The sequence below is a fragment of the Pseudomyrmex gracilis genome, unplaced genomic scaffold (assembly GCF_002006095.1).
Source record: "Pseudomyrmex gracilis isolate BER0280 unplaced genomic scaffold, ASM200609v1 scaffold_151, whole genome shotgun sequence".
Taxonomy (NCBI): domain Eukaryota; kingdom Metazoa; phylum Arthropoda; class Insecta; order Hymenoptera; family Formicidae; genus Pseudomyrmex; species Pseudomyrmex gracilis.
This window is the reverse complement of record NW_018020735.1, coordinates 20765-38991: the sequence shown is the minus strand read 5'-3', so window position 1 is coordinate 38991 and position 18227 is coordinate 20765. Positions and strand designations below refer to the sequence as shown.

The window sequence follows — 18227 nt, the reverse complement described above, 5'->3', positions numbered from 1 at the left end:
TTAGTCTCAGTCGGCACTGAGCGATTCGAGTGGAGGGAGGGAGGGGGTAGGAGCGGGAGCCGGTTTATTGTGTCGGTACGTTATCAGGGCAATTTTTCATCGCAACATCCGATAAAAGCTCTCTTTTCTCGCTCGAACGCAACGTTGGCGAGAAAATCGAGTGTTCGCGTTTTTATCCACGCGATTTGAAAAAGAAACGCCACGAGGACAAACGACAGATTACGTCCTCTTGTAGGACATCGAAAGTAAAAAGTCTTCGATGTGGCGCGATTTTATTTATAAACGTCGCATTCCACATTGTTTTACCAGCGTGGAAAAACGAACGGCTTTTCTCTCGGTTCGAGATTTGTTTACACACGCGTCAATACACGCGTGATTTACAAAGATACGCGACCGAACGGATATAATATAAATTCATGGGACCCGATTACAAGGACTCGAGACGAATCGGCGGCGTGCCACGTGTCGGTATCGAATTTCAAACACACTTCTCACAAAACCCGGACCCGAAGTGAGACGTACCTGCTGCGCGTAAAGGCTCCTAACGATTCGTCGAAGTTGTTCGTTAACAACAGAGAGTTAAAAATTCTGACAAATACAGCCGCGAAATTATTGACGACGTTTCTACTTCTTTTCAGTTTGAAAAAAATTAATTATTTTAATCGATAATCGATATAATTAATTACCGATATGTTGCACAATATTTTTACATCGTCATACGCAATACAAAAATATCGTCTGTGTTTGTTTAATTTTTCATTTAAATTTTTGACTTTGTTTAACGTCATATCCGATCACATCGATCGATGAGTCGATTTTTTCTCGGCGAGTTTGTTCGAGATATTAAAAAAAAACGTACGGCGATAACGCGAATATATTTATACGAACTTTGCTAAGCCGCCGGTACTCGCGATACGTTCGTGCACACACGATGGCTCTAGTACCTCGATACTGCAAGATACTCGCTCTTTGTCAGCCATACCAGTCGAGAGTCACTCACGAGGAGAGTACTTGAGACAGTGCAGAAGGCCTCGGCTCTCTCTCTCTCTCTCTCTCTCTCTCTCCTCTCACTTCTCTTCCTCTTATCCTCCACACCTTGGGTGACGTCGCGGTCGTTAATCATTTTTCTTACCCGTTACGAGCAACTTTCGGATCAGAAGCGCAACTTTCGTTAAAAATTCCGATATTGGCGTACGGAAAAAACCATTGACTTTTTTGTTTCGCCAACAAAACGTTTTGTTGACAAACTCAGAAATTCAGTAGACTCGGCCAATTTTTCTTGCTGGCCGTAGAATAGCAAAATTTTCCGCGTAGAAACTTTTTGAAACAAATCTAAATTATTTCACGCGAAGTTAAATAAAAAAATTAAATAACAATGCAATCTTGTGCGGGGTAGATTGGATCCAATTGTGAGAAAACGATGTATCTTCAGTTTTACGAATTGCTTGCTGAAGGGCGTGAATTTTCAAGCGAACCGCGATCGTAAGGGCGGGCTTTCGGCGGAATTCTTATCTTCTCGCGTGCGGCACACACGCAAGACGCAATTACGTTAATGCATCATCGACGTCAGTAAGTGCCGTAGAGAGAAAACCGTCCGCGTGCAGAAAAATGGTGGAAAAAAAAAAAAAAAAAAAGAAGCGAACGGGTGAGACCGAGAAGGAGGGACGCCGTTCCTCCTCCTCCTCCTCCTCCTCTTCCTCCTTCTTCTTCGTCTTTCAGACGGCGTCTCTTCGTATCTACCATCGGCGTTGGGTGAAGAAGACGACCGGCGACGCCGCCGCCGCCGCTTGCAGTTAAATTCAAGACCTATAAAACGTACAAACAGAAACGAGAACTTCTTTCCGAGAAGAAGAGACTACCGCCGCCATCGTAATCGCGGATCACTCGCTGCCAAATGCCAATTATCTCTCCGCTGGCAATTAAGATGTGCCGCGTGCGGACGGGAGGTGCGCGGGTAAAGGGGAACGATATCGGCTGCCAAGGGACGAAGAAGAATATTTCAATTTCGTCGAAACGGGAACGCGAGCGATGGCGGTTAAAATACGCACATACGCGTCCTTACGCGCGATATGACGATGCGAGGAGTAAATACGCAAAACCAGAGAGAGAATAATCGAACGAAGTATCACTAGTATTTAATATAACACAAAAGATTGTTAGAGGCTTTATTAAGTCTTAATTAAACAGTAGATTAGATTAGACAAAATTTTTTTATTAATTCCTCGTAGGAGGAGGTTACAATTTCTCATCACAAAACTTAAATCTATCTCTCGCTACTAAGTACTTAATTACCAACTACCTCACAAATTATCCTCGTCTTCTATTTAATTAGTAGAATTTAATTAATTCGTCTTTTATTTTATTAATTCGATTTTTCAATCTAGTCGCTTTGCAAATCAAACTGACGCGTGAGGAGATAAAAAATAGTCTGCATCGAAAAGAAGTATCACGTCGGTTGAAATTGACTTATAGATGGTCCGTGCGCGCGCGGGAAAGTCTCTCCCCCATGCAGCGCGGTTTAAAATTCTCGGACGCGCCACAGTCCCTTTGGTCCTTATTTGATAAACTTATGTATCGGCATGTCACCTCCGTTATGTACCTAGGTGCGCGGTTTATCGATATCGATACCGCGGTAATTACCATGGTAACGTAAGGCGATAAAGCGCTACTCGTATTTGACTTGCTATTGAGCGAAAGCCCTTCGCGCTCTCTCTCTCTCTTTCTTTCTCTCTATGGGTATGCGATCCCGTCTAGTTTCACACGTGGCGGATCCGCTCGGTGTGTGTACCGAGAGAACGATCGTCGATTAGATTTGACTCTTCCTCTGAAGAAACAACGAGAGACAAAGGAAGAGAGAGAGACGTGCCGGAATCTCAGCGAAACCGGAAGAAAGCGCGCGATTTTTTTTATTTTTTTTTTTTTCGTTTGCAGCGAATTTATAATTGATAACTTTGAGCGTGAATATGCAAAAAAAAAAAAAAAANAAAAAAAAAAAAAAAGTAGAGAACGAAATAAACAGACTTATCTGCGCGCGCGACGTGGTGGATTCTTAAAACGGCCTAATTGCCGCGCTAATTGGAGCTATCTTCGCTTGTCAGCCGATAAGCTCCTCGATATATATATTCTTTCTTATCTTTTATGTGCGCATATATATGTATATATATATATATACACAAACATATATTCGTCATCGAAACCTAAGTCCTAAGTCTCTTCGTCATTGTGTAAATCTATTTTTTTTTTTCAAAACATCGGAATTTTAATTGAAGTCGCGTAAATCGCGCAAACACGACGGCGATTGAATATTCGTATGAATAATAATAATTAAAATCGAATCCTTGCGTAACACACACATTTTTTTATAATTTCGCAGAAATTTCGACGAAAATATACTCGGTCGCCCCGAAATTTCGGTGTCGGTGTCACAATGGCCCACGCGTGCCGAGATCTCGATGAATGGATAATAAGGATAATATACACGAGCGATTTCCGATAACGCGCGGCGCAATCTGAACAGCTGTAAAGGTATACAACTCTTTATTCTGCGTGCCGCTGAATGCCCGAACTGTCGAAAATTTTATCGATTCGTCTGTCGTGCCTGCTCAAACATTTGTTTATCGAACACGAAGTGTCAACGCACTGTCAAAGCGGGATCCCGCACAGAAGGGAAAAACACTCTTTTTATGACGTACGTCAAAAAACTGTTAACCCTTTTTTCTTTATTAGCACAATTTTTTTATTGCAAACCTATGACTTGTTGAGCTGTGTTGTTTTTTTTTTTTTTTTATTACATTAAAAAAATAACATGAAAGGAGAAAAATAAGAGAAAAAAAAGAGAGAAAGATAAAGTTGCACGATCGAGATAAGAGCGAGAATTTCTCAAGTTCCGAGAACCGATATCCGGAAGTCGTTTGATGTTGAGGCACAGCCGCTTTCCAGTAAATCGAATACATTTACATGTGACGAAATTAAAATAGATAAAGATTAAATGATCGGGTTCTTCTCGACACTCGCGCTTCAATGACCGGCACTGTCGCGTTTGCGTCACGATTGTTTTCCGTTCTCTCTCTCTCTCTCTCTCTTTATCCTTTTTCACAAAGTCGTCCCAAGTTGTGTCAAGAGGTCAAGAGGGTCCAGGCACGATTTCCGTCACTTGTTTTCGTCAGTGAATCTTTTTATCGAGATCTCGCTGACTGACAACTATGTGAAAAAAAAAAAAAAAAAAAAATCAGACGGAAGGGCTGACTCTCGTCAAGTCGGTCTTCAGAAAAAAAAAAAATTTGTAGAGACTTGATCTAATTCAAAGTGTATCGTGAACGATTGTCGCGATTTTTTCTTAACGAGATCTTCATCTTATTTAGTTGCGTTTAAATACAGACGCGAGAAACGACAACGTGTTTTAAATAAAAAAAAAGTAATATAAATTAGAACGTGCGATTACATTTTGCAATTTACTTAAATAATGTTATCAAACTCTGTGAAAGAAACGTGACCGCAAAAATTTGAACAGAGTGACGTACCGTCGCGTTCACACGTCGAAAGTGTACACGTGCGCGCTTCCTCTGCTTTTAATCTCGTAGGATACGCGGATAAGTGACATAAAACTCGCGACATTCCCACGTCTCTTGTCGTAGTTAGATTTCGATAAGCCCCCTGTTTGCTCGACGCCGACCCAGAGAGAAGTCCATTCTCGCAGTTTTCGGGCCATTAAAAAAGGGAAGTAAAGGGCTAGGCAAATATTTGAGGCGCGTTTGTTACCCGCGTGTGACCTAGTCTCCTAGCGTACTATTTCGCTATACTGTGTGTGTGTGTGTGTGTATGTGTGTGAAACTGTTGCAAATATCATTCAAGAGGGCGAGATAAGATTCGCCTTTCTCTTGTCGACCTCCTTGCCGAATCACATTGTCGCCGGTTCCTCGCCATCCTGAGTGTTTAAAAAAAAAAAAAAAAAAAATCACTTGGACGTCGTTTGTTTTCGCGCGAATTTTTCATAAAATTTTCAAATTGGTCAAAATTCAATAATGCACAAGTTTTGCGCACAAGAAATAAATTAAATACAATTTTCGTCGGAAAATGAGGAGAGCAAGGATCGAGTGAGATGAAAATTCGAGTCTTTCTTAGTGTCTCTTATGTTGTTTTTTATTTTCTACAGATCAGCGTACACATCGCACTTATATAAATTATGATTTAACGCTCGTCTTTCGACGTTCAAACTACGCCAGGTAATATCTACGTCTTTTGTTTTTCTATCGATCTTTGTGTAATGCGTTGAATAAATATCTAAGTACAAAAGCGCGCACGCGCGTGCACGCGCGGCTGTCATAACTAGTGTACATATAAGTGTTAATATAATCTCTCTCTCTCTCTCTCTCTATATATATATATATATATATATATAACATACGTATAATCTACATATGTTCTAATATGTGCTAAGATCATCTACATTAGCTGCGCGCTCGACATCAGGCCAATCAGGTCTATCGATACATCTCGGTAATCTCGGGCGCCAACACTCGCGATTAAAAATTGAACAAATATCAGAAATTATTTTTAAATGTCTACTTTTTTTAATTATTTTTATTCGAAAGAATCTTTTATCTCATTGTTTCGATAAATTTAACCGCGCGCGATTCGTCCGTGAATTTCGGACGAATCCTGAAATACTTTAGACGGAACGCGTGTATATACGTTTGTTATTATCGTCGATCGTGTTTCAGCCGTTTATTTGAACGAGACGTACGCGAACGTCACGGTTTATAGCGTTCCTCGCGCGTACATATATATATATTATTACATTCGAAAAGCGCGCTGTTGGGCACCGTATATACATATATATATATATATATACGTATATACATATATACATATATATATATATATATATCGAGCGGCCTGTTTGTTTGGCCTGAAATTCTGCGCTTTGGAATGGCCGGCTGTCATGGAATGATGTCATGGTGAGTGTATCGTGGCCGCGCCTCGTCCACGTTGGTAGTCTCTCAAGTCAAAAGAATAAGCCAATCTCCGTCTCGCGCTTCTTCGTCCAGTAAAAAAGTAACGCACGCAATGCAAATATTATTATTGTTAAGTCATATATCGCGTGTTAATAATTACGCTAATAAATTATGCGAAGTAAAGAAATTGTTTATTAACATATATCTCGCAAAAGCGTTGTGTGCGTTACGGCAACTTCACTTTCATTTTACGTCTGACGAGAAAAAAAATTTAATGCTCTCCTAAATTTATACATTTTTGTTTATTCACTTAATTATTTGTAATATAATTGTATTAGATATTGTGTCACGCAATTTTTCGCGCGATTTCTGATGCAAACGAAATTTCTATTCGCATTGCAGCATGTTTTACCGGTTATTAAAGTTCAAGGCGGGATTACTGATGTTCGCTGATAATCGCACTCGAAATTTATGCGAAACTCGAGCGATAAGGTTTGCCGACTTCGGGCCGCGACGTTGTCGATAGAACGTGTTCGAAGTTACACGCAGAATGTTATTTACATTCTGCAAAAGTTTGTATATTGAAAGAATATCAGGGAGAGAATGTCACTTTCAATCTTCCCGACTAAGAGAAACGACATTCTGCGAACTCGGCCGAAGATGTCTTAAACGTATCTTACTCTAGTTTTTTGTTACAAAACTTTATCACACGTCACTTATTGGTAAGGTTTATTTTTTTAATTAATTACGTCGTATTTGGCTATTTTTTTTTTTTGGAGCTACTACGCGCCCAAAAAACGCCGCTGAAGTTCAACGCGTTGCGGAGAGAAATTACTCCGGAAATCACAAATTTGTTTTCTTCGTCTCGATCGGATTGACGTAAAACGGAGAATGTTCTTATCTTGCGCGACAACTCGCGGAGAGACGCGAGTTTACACACGCGAATCGAATTTTCGCGAACGAACGCTCCGCGCTTTTCAGAATTGAAAACGTTTCGATCGTTTTATCTCGCTTTGGTTTTTTTTTACATGTAATTCGGCCACGTCTCGATACCGGGTACGTAGCGATGCGCGTATTGCGCGTACGGCGTGGACACGTGCGGATGGCCCATCTGCGTGGCTGCGTGCGAGTGATGGGCGTTGTGAGTGGATATGTACTGGACCGGGGGAAGGGGAGGCTGCAGCTCGTGGTATCTGACCATTTCCTGCGTCCTGTCCTCCCACGAGGACACCTCCGCTCCGATCGTTTGCTCCGAACAGTGGCGTTTGATCGGCCTCTCGAGCTCGTCCTCGTATCTGTGACGAAAACAAAATGCACCCCCCACCCCGGCGTGAAGGCAACTTACAAAATTTAATTTCCGGTCGATTTATATTAGTTTACTTCGTCTGTCGATTAAAACAACGACGGAGACAACAGTCCGCAATTCGTGTTTGATAAAACATTTGGAAAAACTAACAATTTTCCAACTTCGGATTTTTTTTCTCTGATTTTTTGACAATTTTAAAGAAGAAGAGAGTCTCAGGGAATTGCATTCTCTCGTTTGATATTGCGATTCCTTACCTGTTGAGCAACCACTGCGAGGCAGTGGTGACTTGCACGGGTGGATACTGATGTAGCGGCGCGTTCTGGGGTGGAAGGTATTGGTCGAGCTCGTTGCTCTCGACCTCGCACTCTTGAAAATTCAGCGGGATGTTCAGACCGCCCAAAGTACCGAGACCGTTCAACTGGTTCTCCTCGCTGGCGAGGCCGTCTCCGACCTCGACGTATCGGAGATCGACCGGCGGCTGCTGGTGCGGAGACTCGCTCGAGCCGCTGACCAACTCCTGATAGTACACGCTGTTGTTCGGCGGGAGCTGGTTGGTCTGTGTGCCGGCCAAGCGTTTTATCGTACAAATTTGTGTTTCGCGTCAATTTCGCGCGATCGCAAATTTTTTTTATACAACTTCAACGAACACATTTCACGCATCGCAAAAACGCAAAATTCGATGAACAATCACACGTGGGCGTAAATTAAGTACCTGATTAACGTAATGTTGTCCTCTGGGCGTCGTGGGGGGCGTCGGCGGAGACAGACCCTGACTAGGCGTCGTGGGTGGCGACGAGCTCACGCCACTCTGCGGCGAATTGGGTCCTTGAACACCCCGTGGGCTCATGTCCTCCTGCTTCAAGGATCTGGAAACGCTGAACGTCACGTTGCTCTGATTCCGCGAGGGCGAGTTCTCGCGACCGGAAGACGGTCCGTTCTGTTTCCGACGTCTTGGTTGGTACTTGTAGTCGGGATGTTCGCGTTTGTGAATGACGCGCAGACGATCGGCCTCCTCGATGAAGGGCTTCTTGTCGTTATCGGACAGAAGTCTACGATCGAGAAACGTGCATAAAAACGATAATTAAAAAAAAATGTATATATATATATTTCTTATCGCGCCTTATAAACCCGAAACGATATTCCAAACTCCGTCGGTTCGTCTTCTCGCGCAAGAGAACGTTTTTGAGTGACGTGATATAAATTTTCGAATACAGAGCAGAGAGCGAGATTTTTAAACTCTCAGCCACGAAATCTGTCGTCGGTACGACGTGATTCACATTCTCGCGCCGAGCTCGCGACGTTTCTCTCTCTCTCTCTCTTTCTTTCTCGTTGGCCCCATCAAAAGAGCGCTTCGAAACGAGCGTCACGATGTGCTCTCGAAGAGTTGAAATAGGGGATCTGGTTAATGTTTCTCGAACGTGTTCGTGCGCTCGAGGGCGCGCGGTGCCAACGTCGACGTGCCGACTCAGCGCGGTGGCTCGATACGCTCATGGTGCCCGGTCATGGGTCCTTAATGCTCTGTGTTTATATTCCCACTGAGCTCGTAAACTTCGCGGTCGATAAGGTTTTCCGGTGTAATGTGGAGAACGTGCAAGAAGAGATCTTATACCGTCGCGCTCTTCCGAGCGACGATTATTTCAATTACCGTCGTCTCTCTTCGCGAGCGTCGATTCGCATTTCTCGAATTTGTGTTCACATTTCGCGAAACAAATTTAGTTTTTTTTATTCGAACCTGACACGTCATCCAAAGTGCGTTCGCACAAGCTCGGGATTTAAATCCCACGACAACTTTAAGCTCTCGACAGCGAGTCGACAAATGTCGACAAGACGCGTATCCCAAGCTGAACTCGGTCGGCTTTATCACCGACCAGAAAGAAAAAGAGAACGGACGAAACTGTGCGACGAAGCGGAAGAGGAGGGACAGAAAGAGAAAATCCATCTGGTCAATGGACTTTTGCCAGCAGCTTTTTTTCGCCAGCGGGTGTCGACGATAGCGGAGCACAGTCGCAGCCCTCTCTCTTTTTCCTCTTCGCCAGACGCAATACAGGATCGGGTCAATTATTTAAGATCCTCTTGCCGGTATCTCGAGATTCGACAAATCGAACGTCAAAAGCAAAACGAGATCCCGGGGATGAGAAAAAAAAGAAACACCATAAAAATTACTTCAAAAATCACAAAGAACGGAAGAATTAAAGAAAAACAACCAACTGACGATTCGAAAACTGGTAATTGACACTCCGGAGTTGATAACGCGGAGTTCTGATAGAAGAGAAACGGTCGAGGAGGGAAAGAACGGCGGAGGAGAGAGGAGAGATTTCGTTCCTTCCGGGAGATAAGACCAGAGATTTACCTGTTCCGCGTCACGAGCTATTTGCAGGGCTCGGGGAGCGAAAGGGCAGGTCCGGAAAAATTCACCTGACGGACACAAGGCGCCTATTGTGGTCCCCGGGGGCCCCCCTTTTATCTACGACAGGAACCGGCCGGCAGCTGCGAGCACGCGCCAAGGATGAACCAAGGGGGATATCTGTTTTCCTTTTGTCGACAAACACATTGCGTTTGGAGTATCCAAATGGCGATACGTTTCTCCGAGACGGCGTTACAAGAAAGAAAGAGAGAGAGAGAGAGAGAGCGAGCGAGAACGCGAGAGAAAGATTTATTTCCAGTCACCTGGCACCTGGCTTTCTTATCGGAATTGGTGTGAGACAAATCGGCGTCGAAGTGCACGAGAATTCGATGGAGGGATCGACTCGGGCGCGATCAAACTTTGTTTGAAAAAACGGGGAGGCAGCCCCGCTTGTTTTCGTCTTACGAATCCTCTCGTTTCTATATTGCAATTTGTGCGTGCGCGTCTAACACATCGCGCAAACACAGAAACGTAATTGTAACGATATTTCCTCCGGTTTCTTCAACATCGCGCGCAATCGATCAATCTTCGCGGTCTCGCGAACTTCGCGTTTTATCGCGTTTAATCGACAAGTAACCCCACCTCATGTAGCGCAACATTGTGTTCATTATCCAAGATGACTGTATCGTTTTGTATATCATTTGTTGTTGCGCGAAGGCGGATCTCAGCCAGAATGTCAAAGCGGCGCGGCGATGTCTCTCAATCATCGGACAATCGCGTAAATTCGATGTCTCGCACGTACAACGAGAGAGAGAGAGAGAGAGAGAGAGAGAAAAAGATGAGCTCGAAAACCATTTGATCACTTCATTCGCACGTATTACAAGTAGCCTTGGCGGTGGCCCACGAGAAATATCTCTCATGCTCGAAACTCAAGTGCTAATTGATTACTAGGTCCATACCGAAAGGTGTTAAATAATTAGGTTTTAAGAGTTACAAAGGCCAACAACCATACGAATCACAAGGACGATTCGGGCGTTCCTCGCTCGACTCGCTCGAAAAAATTTTTCTGATTTCTTATCGGAGATGAATATTTTTTTTTTTTTTTTTTTTTTTTTTTTTTTTATCTTCCACACAAACACACGTAGAGACTCGAATCGGAGAGTCGCGACGAAAGTTGTTTAAAGTCTGTTAAACGCGCATTGTAGACCGATGGGTCACTAATGACTCCTCTTGGGAGAGAAAGAAAGAGAGAGAGAGAGAGAAAACGGTGTTAGGAAAGAATCAATTCGATCTCTTCGTTCGCGTTCGGATGCGCACCGTTTTATCTTTCACGGCGAAACAATCCGCCGTGACAATCGTCCGTGGGATCATATCGATCGTCGATCTTTGGCGAGCGATCGCGATCGCGGCCGGTATTATTAAATGATTCGCAACGGGGGTCCTTGTCGGCGCGTCTTCTGACGATCGTTTATATATATGGCCCACTGGGGCATCTCGTTAGTCCGAACCAGGAAATAAAATCGCGTCCACGAGTTTATATGTACGCGCGGAGGTAGGTCCGCGCGTTGGTCAAGGGGTGTGGTGAAAATCGCGAACTTTCACTCCTCCCGCGCGTCGTCGTGACTTTTCGAGACGTCAGTTTCGCAAGTGCGCGCGAGGATCGGTAATTTATCTCTCGATAAATACACGACGTATTTTTTTTTTTTTTAATATTTATGATTTAACAATGCAATATTTTTTTTAAGCGCGTCTCATCTCCGTCTTTCGAATTCCTCTCTCAATTTTTTCCACGCGACGATAAGGAAAACAAAACGTTTCTAATTTGCTTTGAAGAATGAAAGATTTTGAGTGAGTGTGTATATAAATTTTAACATCGCCACACACACACACACACACACACGAGCGTTAAGAGGGATCGTATATCTTGGTTGTAAAAGAGGACCGCGCCGAGGACGTCACGCCAAGTATGTGTTTCTCCGCTCTGTTACATGTGCGACCCCCGAGTTGACGGGGTCTCGAGGAGAAGCAGGAACACTTGTACCACGTGCAGAGCCTAGGCGCCACGTGGTGCACGAGTGTGTGCTCGATATACGTGACGTTGCCTCGAGAAGTGGAAAAAAAAAAAAAAATCTCCAAGTATTCGCGAATTCGTTTTCGGTTAAAAATAGAACGGATTACATGTACGAGTACAAGTGGTCGCGGAAATCGTAACGCGAAGCGTCGCATCAGTTTCGAGCGGTTTCTAAGGTCACGTGTGTGTTGCAAAAAATATCACGGAATAAACGCATTCTGATGATATAAAAAAAAAAAAAAACAAACAAACAATCGCAAGAACGTTGATGGATTGTTTCTATTTGCGAAATTCAGGAGTGAACTTGAGGCCGATAGTCGCTAAAATAAAAGCGACGCCGTCGAATCAACGCGACAGCTGAGACGTGATCATTAACAACAGATTTCGCGAGAATTGCAACTCGCGATATTCCGATTTTCTTCGAACGAAGCTCCCGGCGAAGATCAGCGAGCGCGATTCCCTCGCATGGCTGGCCACCGCCTGCTGGCACACCGAGCGCTCGCATCTGTGAGAGAATCGAGCTTATCAGATCGGGGAGAACGCAGAGGGCATCCGATTGAAGACACGTGGTGTCGATTAATTTTATCGAAACACAGTGTCTTTCCGCTAAGAGAGGAACGGACGGCAAACCGCTGGATGTTATTTGTCGGCACTTGCGCGTTTTATTCCCACCGAGTGCGCGGATTCCACAGCGACCGAAAAAAAACTCAGATCTAAATATGATCTGTTTTTTTTTTTTTTTTTTACATAAATACGCAATTATATAAATTTATATCTGTTCGTGTGCGACTCTGGTGGGGTTAAAAAATATTGTTTCACAAAAGCTCAACCCGCGCACTCACCGCCACAATTTTCCCAGTGTTTTCGACAGCTCGGCGTTGTGAAGCTGCGGATACTGATCGGCCAGTTTTCGCCTCGCAGCCTGAGCCCACACCATGAACGCGTTCATAGGTCTCTTGACGTGGGCCGCTCTTTTGTCACCGGAGCCCCTGCAATTCGAAGACATTTATCCTCATTGGAAACAGCACCTCATCACCACAGATTTGCGCAAAGAAAACATTTCAAATCATTTTCTTTAATACTTCAGCTTTGCCGAAGTAAAACATTTACTTATTGAGTTTTTACAAAAAAAAGTGTACTACTGTTTGAAAATTTGAGAAGAGAATGACGTCTATGTGCAATGACAAGCTTTTCGGTAAAATTAAAAGCGAAATTTGTGGCAGAGCGGAAGAGAAGGATTCTCTCTTTTCTCTTCTCTCTCTCTCTTTATCCCGTCGACTATTCTGGCGGGATAATCTAGTGACTTGCAGAAGAAAATAACCAGAGGCGACGGCTACGTATATATATATATATACATACATATACACACGTGCATGTATCCCGTATCGGGTTTTGCCACGCGGGCTACCCTGGCGGGTCATCCTGGCGAGAGAAGCGCGCGCGGAGAGAGCGTTTGAAACCGGCCTTAAAATAACACCGTGGCTGCCGACGTGTGACGGGTAGGAATGGACGTATCCCTTTCTTTCCGAGAAGATGACTTCATAAAACTTTTCGCCCGTCCGGAGCCGTAGAATCGACGTGACTGACGTGATTATCGCGTCGGAGAAGATAATATCCTGGCTTTGGCCCTGTTTTTCTTTTTGCCCTTAATCGAGGATTCTTCAAGGAGTAAGCGCGCGCGGCGGTCCCTCGAGCCAGGAACGTCCCTCCAGCCATACGGCACACGGAGATCGTTTTTTTTATTCTTTTTTTATCAAAAATATATCGTCGGACAAATGAGAATCAAAAATCTCGAAGTACTTAAAAATCGAGAAGCGTCGGAATGTGCGAGACAATATATTGCGCGTCGGCGATTATATCACGCGGAAAGATAAAGAAAAATTATTCTGGAAAATTCCGGCTATAACATAGTCGAGTTTTAGCGGCTTCGGGTTGTTTTACAGCTGTAGTTCTCGTGTCCCGTGTGTGTGTAACATGTGTAATCGGATCTACGAGCGAGTTCGATTCTCATCATGGGGAGGATATGAGCGTGTCCGATACGCGTAACGCGGGTGAAAAGGACCTCTCCCGGGCGCGCGCGTTTCTCGGGGAGGGATTCGAGAAAGCGGGTCCCTCCCGCGCGTATTTCGGCCTCTTTGAAATGAGAGGGGCGTTAAATCCGTGTGTAAACCCGCGCGGAGCCGTTGGTAATTAGCGTGGGCTCACTAACGAGGGTTTTCACGGCGCTCCTCGACGCGAGTCGCGGCGTAACGCGCGCGCGCGCGTTTTACCTGGATGCATGCAAAAAAAAAAAAAAAAAAACTTTGCGCGACTTTGTGTTCGCGACACAAGGCGTAAAATGGCGACGTGTAAAATGGCTCGAATGAGCGAGCGCTATCGGTGCGACGGAAAAATAATAATCGCTCGTTCTCTCAATGATCGATCGTTGATCGATTTGTCACGCAGGAATAAGTCAAAAGGCACACAAGAAAATTTAATAACGCGTATATTTACTTGTGCAACTTAATTATCAGTTCGCTTTGTTTTTCTCTCATTTAAATAAATTCATTTTCTCGCGATGGTTGCGCAAAAAAAAAGCGCGAATTGCGCAGCTTTTACCAGACGTATATATGCGTGTGTTTTACTCTCTCACGGAATCTCATGGGAAGATCCGCGGTCGATTTTATATCGAGCTCCCTATCAGACCGGGTTTAAACATTGCACACCCTGCAGCTACCTCGCGATAACCTCGTATAATTGAGGGTTAGCGATAAGCGATATATCGTGATATTCCCGTCTCGAGAGCGCGCTTCAATACAATCTTTCGAAAATTTTTTTTCGTACGAAATGATTACGCACAAGAGACCGATCTCTTTCTCGATCGTTTCGTCGCGTCGTTTCGAGACTCCGGAAGAGATTCAAAGATTTTACATTATGGTCGCTTCAAATCAGAGAGTTCATTTACAAAGCGAATTATCTTGTAAATTCTTTTTCTAAAAAAAAAAAAAAGTATGAAAAGAAATTCTGACGGTTATACAACATCGACGGTCGATCAATTACGGCGGAGTCGATCGGCGGCGCGCACGAGTTTTCCGCGAATCGAGGTCGCGTATCGAATTTACGATTTTATCGAGTCCGTCGCGATCTAATAAATTTTTCCCGACGCGCGCGTGTGACGCATCAAGGATGACTCCATTGATGACTTTTCTCCGACGAACGTCGCGAAAGCGCAATCGCGCGTCTAGTTAATTTTTTTCCCCATTGCGTTATCGGCGTTTTATTTTAAGAGCCTGAGCTTTGCTTCCCACGATTGACGAGCCGGGTTGCTTGTGAGCGCGGGTCGCGGCGATCGGGCATTAATTAGGCAATTTGCGTTAATTGGCGGCCGAGGACATTTTTCCGCGAGACACACGCGTTTCCCAGGCCAGGGAAACGAGTGCGTCATAATTGAGTTAGCGTTATGTATTTTTAAGACCGCGCGCCACACACACACACACAGACACACTTGCGCTTCCTCGCCCTCTTCTTCTCGCCTCAGCCGACGACTTCGTTGCGTCGTTTCTTCTTCGTTTCTTCTCTTTCTTTTCTACATTTTTTTTCTTTTTTTTTTTTTTCTGAGCCGCGTATACCGTCGCGCGAGTTAAACCCGCGAGACTTAACAGCAGCCACATGTGTATGTGTGTTAACGCGTCGCTAATATACGACTCGCGGTGATTAAATCGCTGTGCGAAAACATCAAAAGAAACAGCTGTCGAGGAGTGAAAAAAAAAAAAAAAAAAAAAAAATTTGACAAAACTGACGTGCCTTGAGAACGGTATTACTTTTTTAAACAAAATACAGAAAGTAAAAAGATCTATTAAAGACGCAAAATAAGATAATTTTTTAGATGATTCAATCGCTTCTTTTCGTCGAAATTCAAACTCCTGCGTTGTGTTTTTTATGCGTGACAATTTCCCTCGCTCAAGTTTATTGATTTGATCGTTGAGAAAAAACTCGAATTTTTTTAAGAGAGAGAGAGAGAGAGAGAAAGAAAGAAATTTAAAAAAAAACTCAAGTCCACCACGTGTTGCTTACTTGGTAGCGACAGGTACCAGAGTCCAGTCGTATCCCTGAAGAACTTTGGCGACGGCGGCGCTGATTCCCTCGCCGCCATTGGCGGTCACCGCTGCGGCCGCGGCCGATACCTTACCGTTGTCGTTGTTGATGCTGTTGTTATTGTTGTTACCGTTGTTGTTTCCGCCCAATGTCGGCGAGATCGACGCGCTAGAGCTCTCTGGCTTGACGTCGTTCATCTTCATCCCTTTTCGTCGCACGACCGCGTAAGCCGCAAAGAGTTCGGAAAAAATCGATCGTCGATTTATCGCGCGCCGCACGAAGCGGAATCCACGTCGCTCATCTCTCGTCTCGGAAGAACAGAAAATCGTCGATCAATTAGTCATTGCCGCGCTATCGCCGCTTATCGCTTTATCATTGTGGCGAGCGCGCGTCACTTTCTCGATGGAAGGAATTTTTCTTTTCTTTTCTTTTTTTTTTTTGTTTCAACGACGACCGACGTTGCCGATCTGTTTGCAATTGTGTTGTCACGTTTAATTAATTTTGCTCGTCATTATCTCGCGCTTTACGTCGCGCATATATATAAAAGTTCTCGCGCTCGGTTCTATATACGTTACTTTGCTTTTTTACTCGTCGCTCAACTCTCCTCCGTCTTATCTCTTTGGACTTTCTTTGTGTTCTCCGCGCTCGAAGGTTCTCGCGCTTCGATTTCCAACGTCTCTCTCGTCGTAAATTCGCACAAAATCGCAACAATCGCAGCGATTCAATTTTTTTCGTCGATCGATCTCTTCCGCGGTGTTTCTCTTTATCTCTTCCCGTTTTTACATTTTCGCACTTCTCGTCAACGACACAAGTCAGCGGCGCTGCGCCTCGAGCTCTTAATTAACAATTTTTTTGTTTATCTGTTTTATTTATATATGTACAAAGTTTTTTTGTTTTAGTTACAACAACAGTTTCACTCAAACGTTGTCACGTCGCGAGATCGTCGTGGGAAGATCACTGTGGGGAAATATGTTCTCAAGTAGGGTTTACAGAATTCTTCCGTTTTTCGTGAAAAAAACGTTCTGGCAAAAAGCGAGGCGACGGTTCCCGATCGAAAACTCGCACCAAGTCCCCCAGTTGAGGGACCATGTGAAACTTCACTTGTCCTTTGCCGCGCGGAGTCTTTCGCAAAAAAAAAAATTTTACGTGTCGGCACCGAGCGACAATTTTCCGAGCTGTGACAATCGGTTTATAATCCCGAAGAAGCTGCGCACGCGCGCGCGCGCGCACGTCGAAGAAATAATGTAATCCGGTTTGCGCGGAACTCGCGCCGAGTTCCGTTTGACAGACGACCGAGGATTTCGTCGTGGGTGCTGGTCGCGCGATCGGCGCTCGAGTGAGGTGGTTGTATCGCCTCGGGGCAATTTCCACCACGAGGCCTGACATCGCGTTCTCGGCCGTCTCGGGTTTAGGGGGCGGGGCGAAGGCAGCGTGCCTGGTAACACTTGTTGCTCCGTTGAGTCTTGGTCGCGTGCATCGGGGAGGGAGAGAGCGACGCGACGGATGATGGAAGCCGCGTCCGGGGGGAAGACGAAGCCGTAGGTAGAGATGTGAGGCACAGGGGAGACGTGGAGGAGAGAGAGAGAGGAGGCTGCGTCTCTCCGCGTGTGTCTTCGGAATCGTCGTGCTCGTCGGATAGCGGCGCACACGCGACGAGGAACGCGGCCAAATAAGGCGGCACCCACGAGGTCGCCGTATATTTCTTCTTGCCTCTTTGTTACATATTTTTGACACTTACATTGTCAGTACGTCAGCAAACGACTCTCTTGCGACGACCGACAGAAAAATTAACTTCATTTTTTTTTAACGTCGCTTAATGAAGAGAAATACATCGCAAGTTTTAATTTTTATATAATTAACAAATTGAGATTTTTTTCAATTTGAACAGAACTTGGTTACACATTTATTTACACATATTTATTTACACATTTACGTACACACAGTTTACGCAGAACGCGAATTGAATTGCTCTTTCGCATTCGGCATTTAAATGGCCGATCATCTCTTTAAAGCGCATCGCGGGTTCTTTTCGTTCGATACCTCTCTCTTCGATACCTCTCTTTTCGATACCTCTCTCTTCGATACTTTATCTTCTAACGTGTCAATGTCAAATGTATCACAACACCGAAGATTATCCGCAACAATGTTCTGCATCTTTCTGCACTATCGTTGCATTGTTCGGGCACGAAAACATCGTTAGCTGACCGACAATCGGAGGATGATAATATTACGATATCTCTCATCCTCTCTCTCTCTCTCTCTCTCTCCCTCGTTCTCGAGATCATCCTCTTCCATCTCTTTCTTAAGATGCCTCCCTTCTTCTTCACGGTTGCGTCGGATCGCCGGTCATTCCATTTATATTTCGGTGCTCTCGTCAGTCTCTTCGCTGACAAGAGAGTTTCCATGGCTACGATATCCACCGGGAGGTGAACCAATCAGGTTCCCGCGCTCGCTCCACCTACCTATCTCTCCCTCCGG

The 18227-nt window shown here is 44.6% G+C and overlaps 1 protein-coding gene across 1 annotated transcript; it reads right to left on the bottom strand.

Annotated features, from left to right (window-relative positions):
* Positions 1-5130: 5130 nt before the first annotated feature.
* Positions 5131-17067, bottom strand: LOC109857218 (transcription factor SOX-9-like). The gene is made up of 5 exons (XM_020433350.1): positions 15729-17067; positions 12518-12664; positions 7973-8309; positions 7515-7816; positions 5131-7249 (listed from the first exon to the last, which is right to left on the bottom strand). Exons 1-5 carry the CDS (start codon positions 15950-15952, stop codon positions 6979-6981), a joined length of 1281 nt encoding a protein of 426 aa, XP_020288939.1. The 5' UTR covers positions 15953-17067; the 3' UTR covers positions 5131-6978.
* Between the last annotated feature and the right edge of the window lie 1160 nt (positions 17068-18227).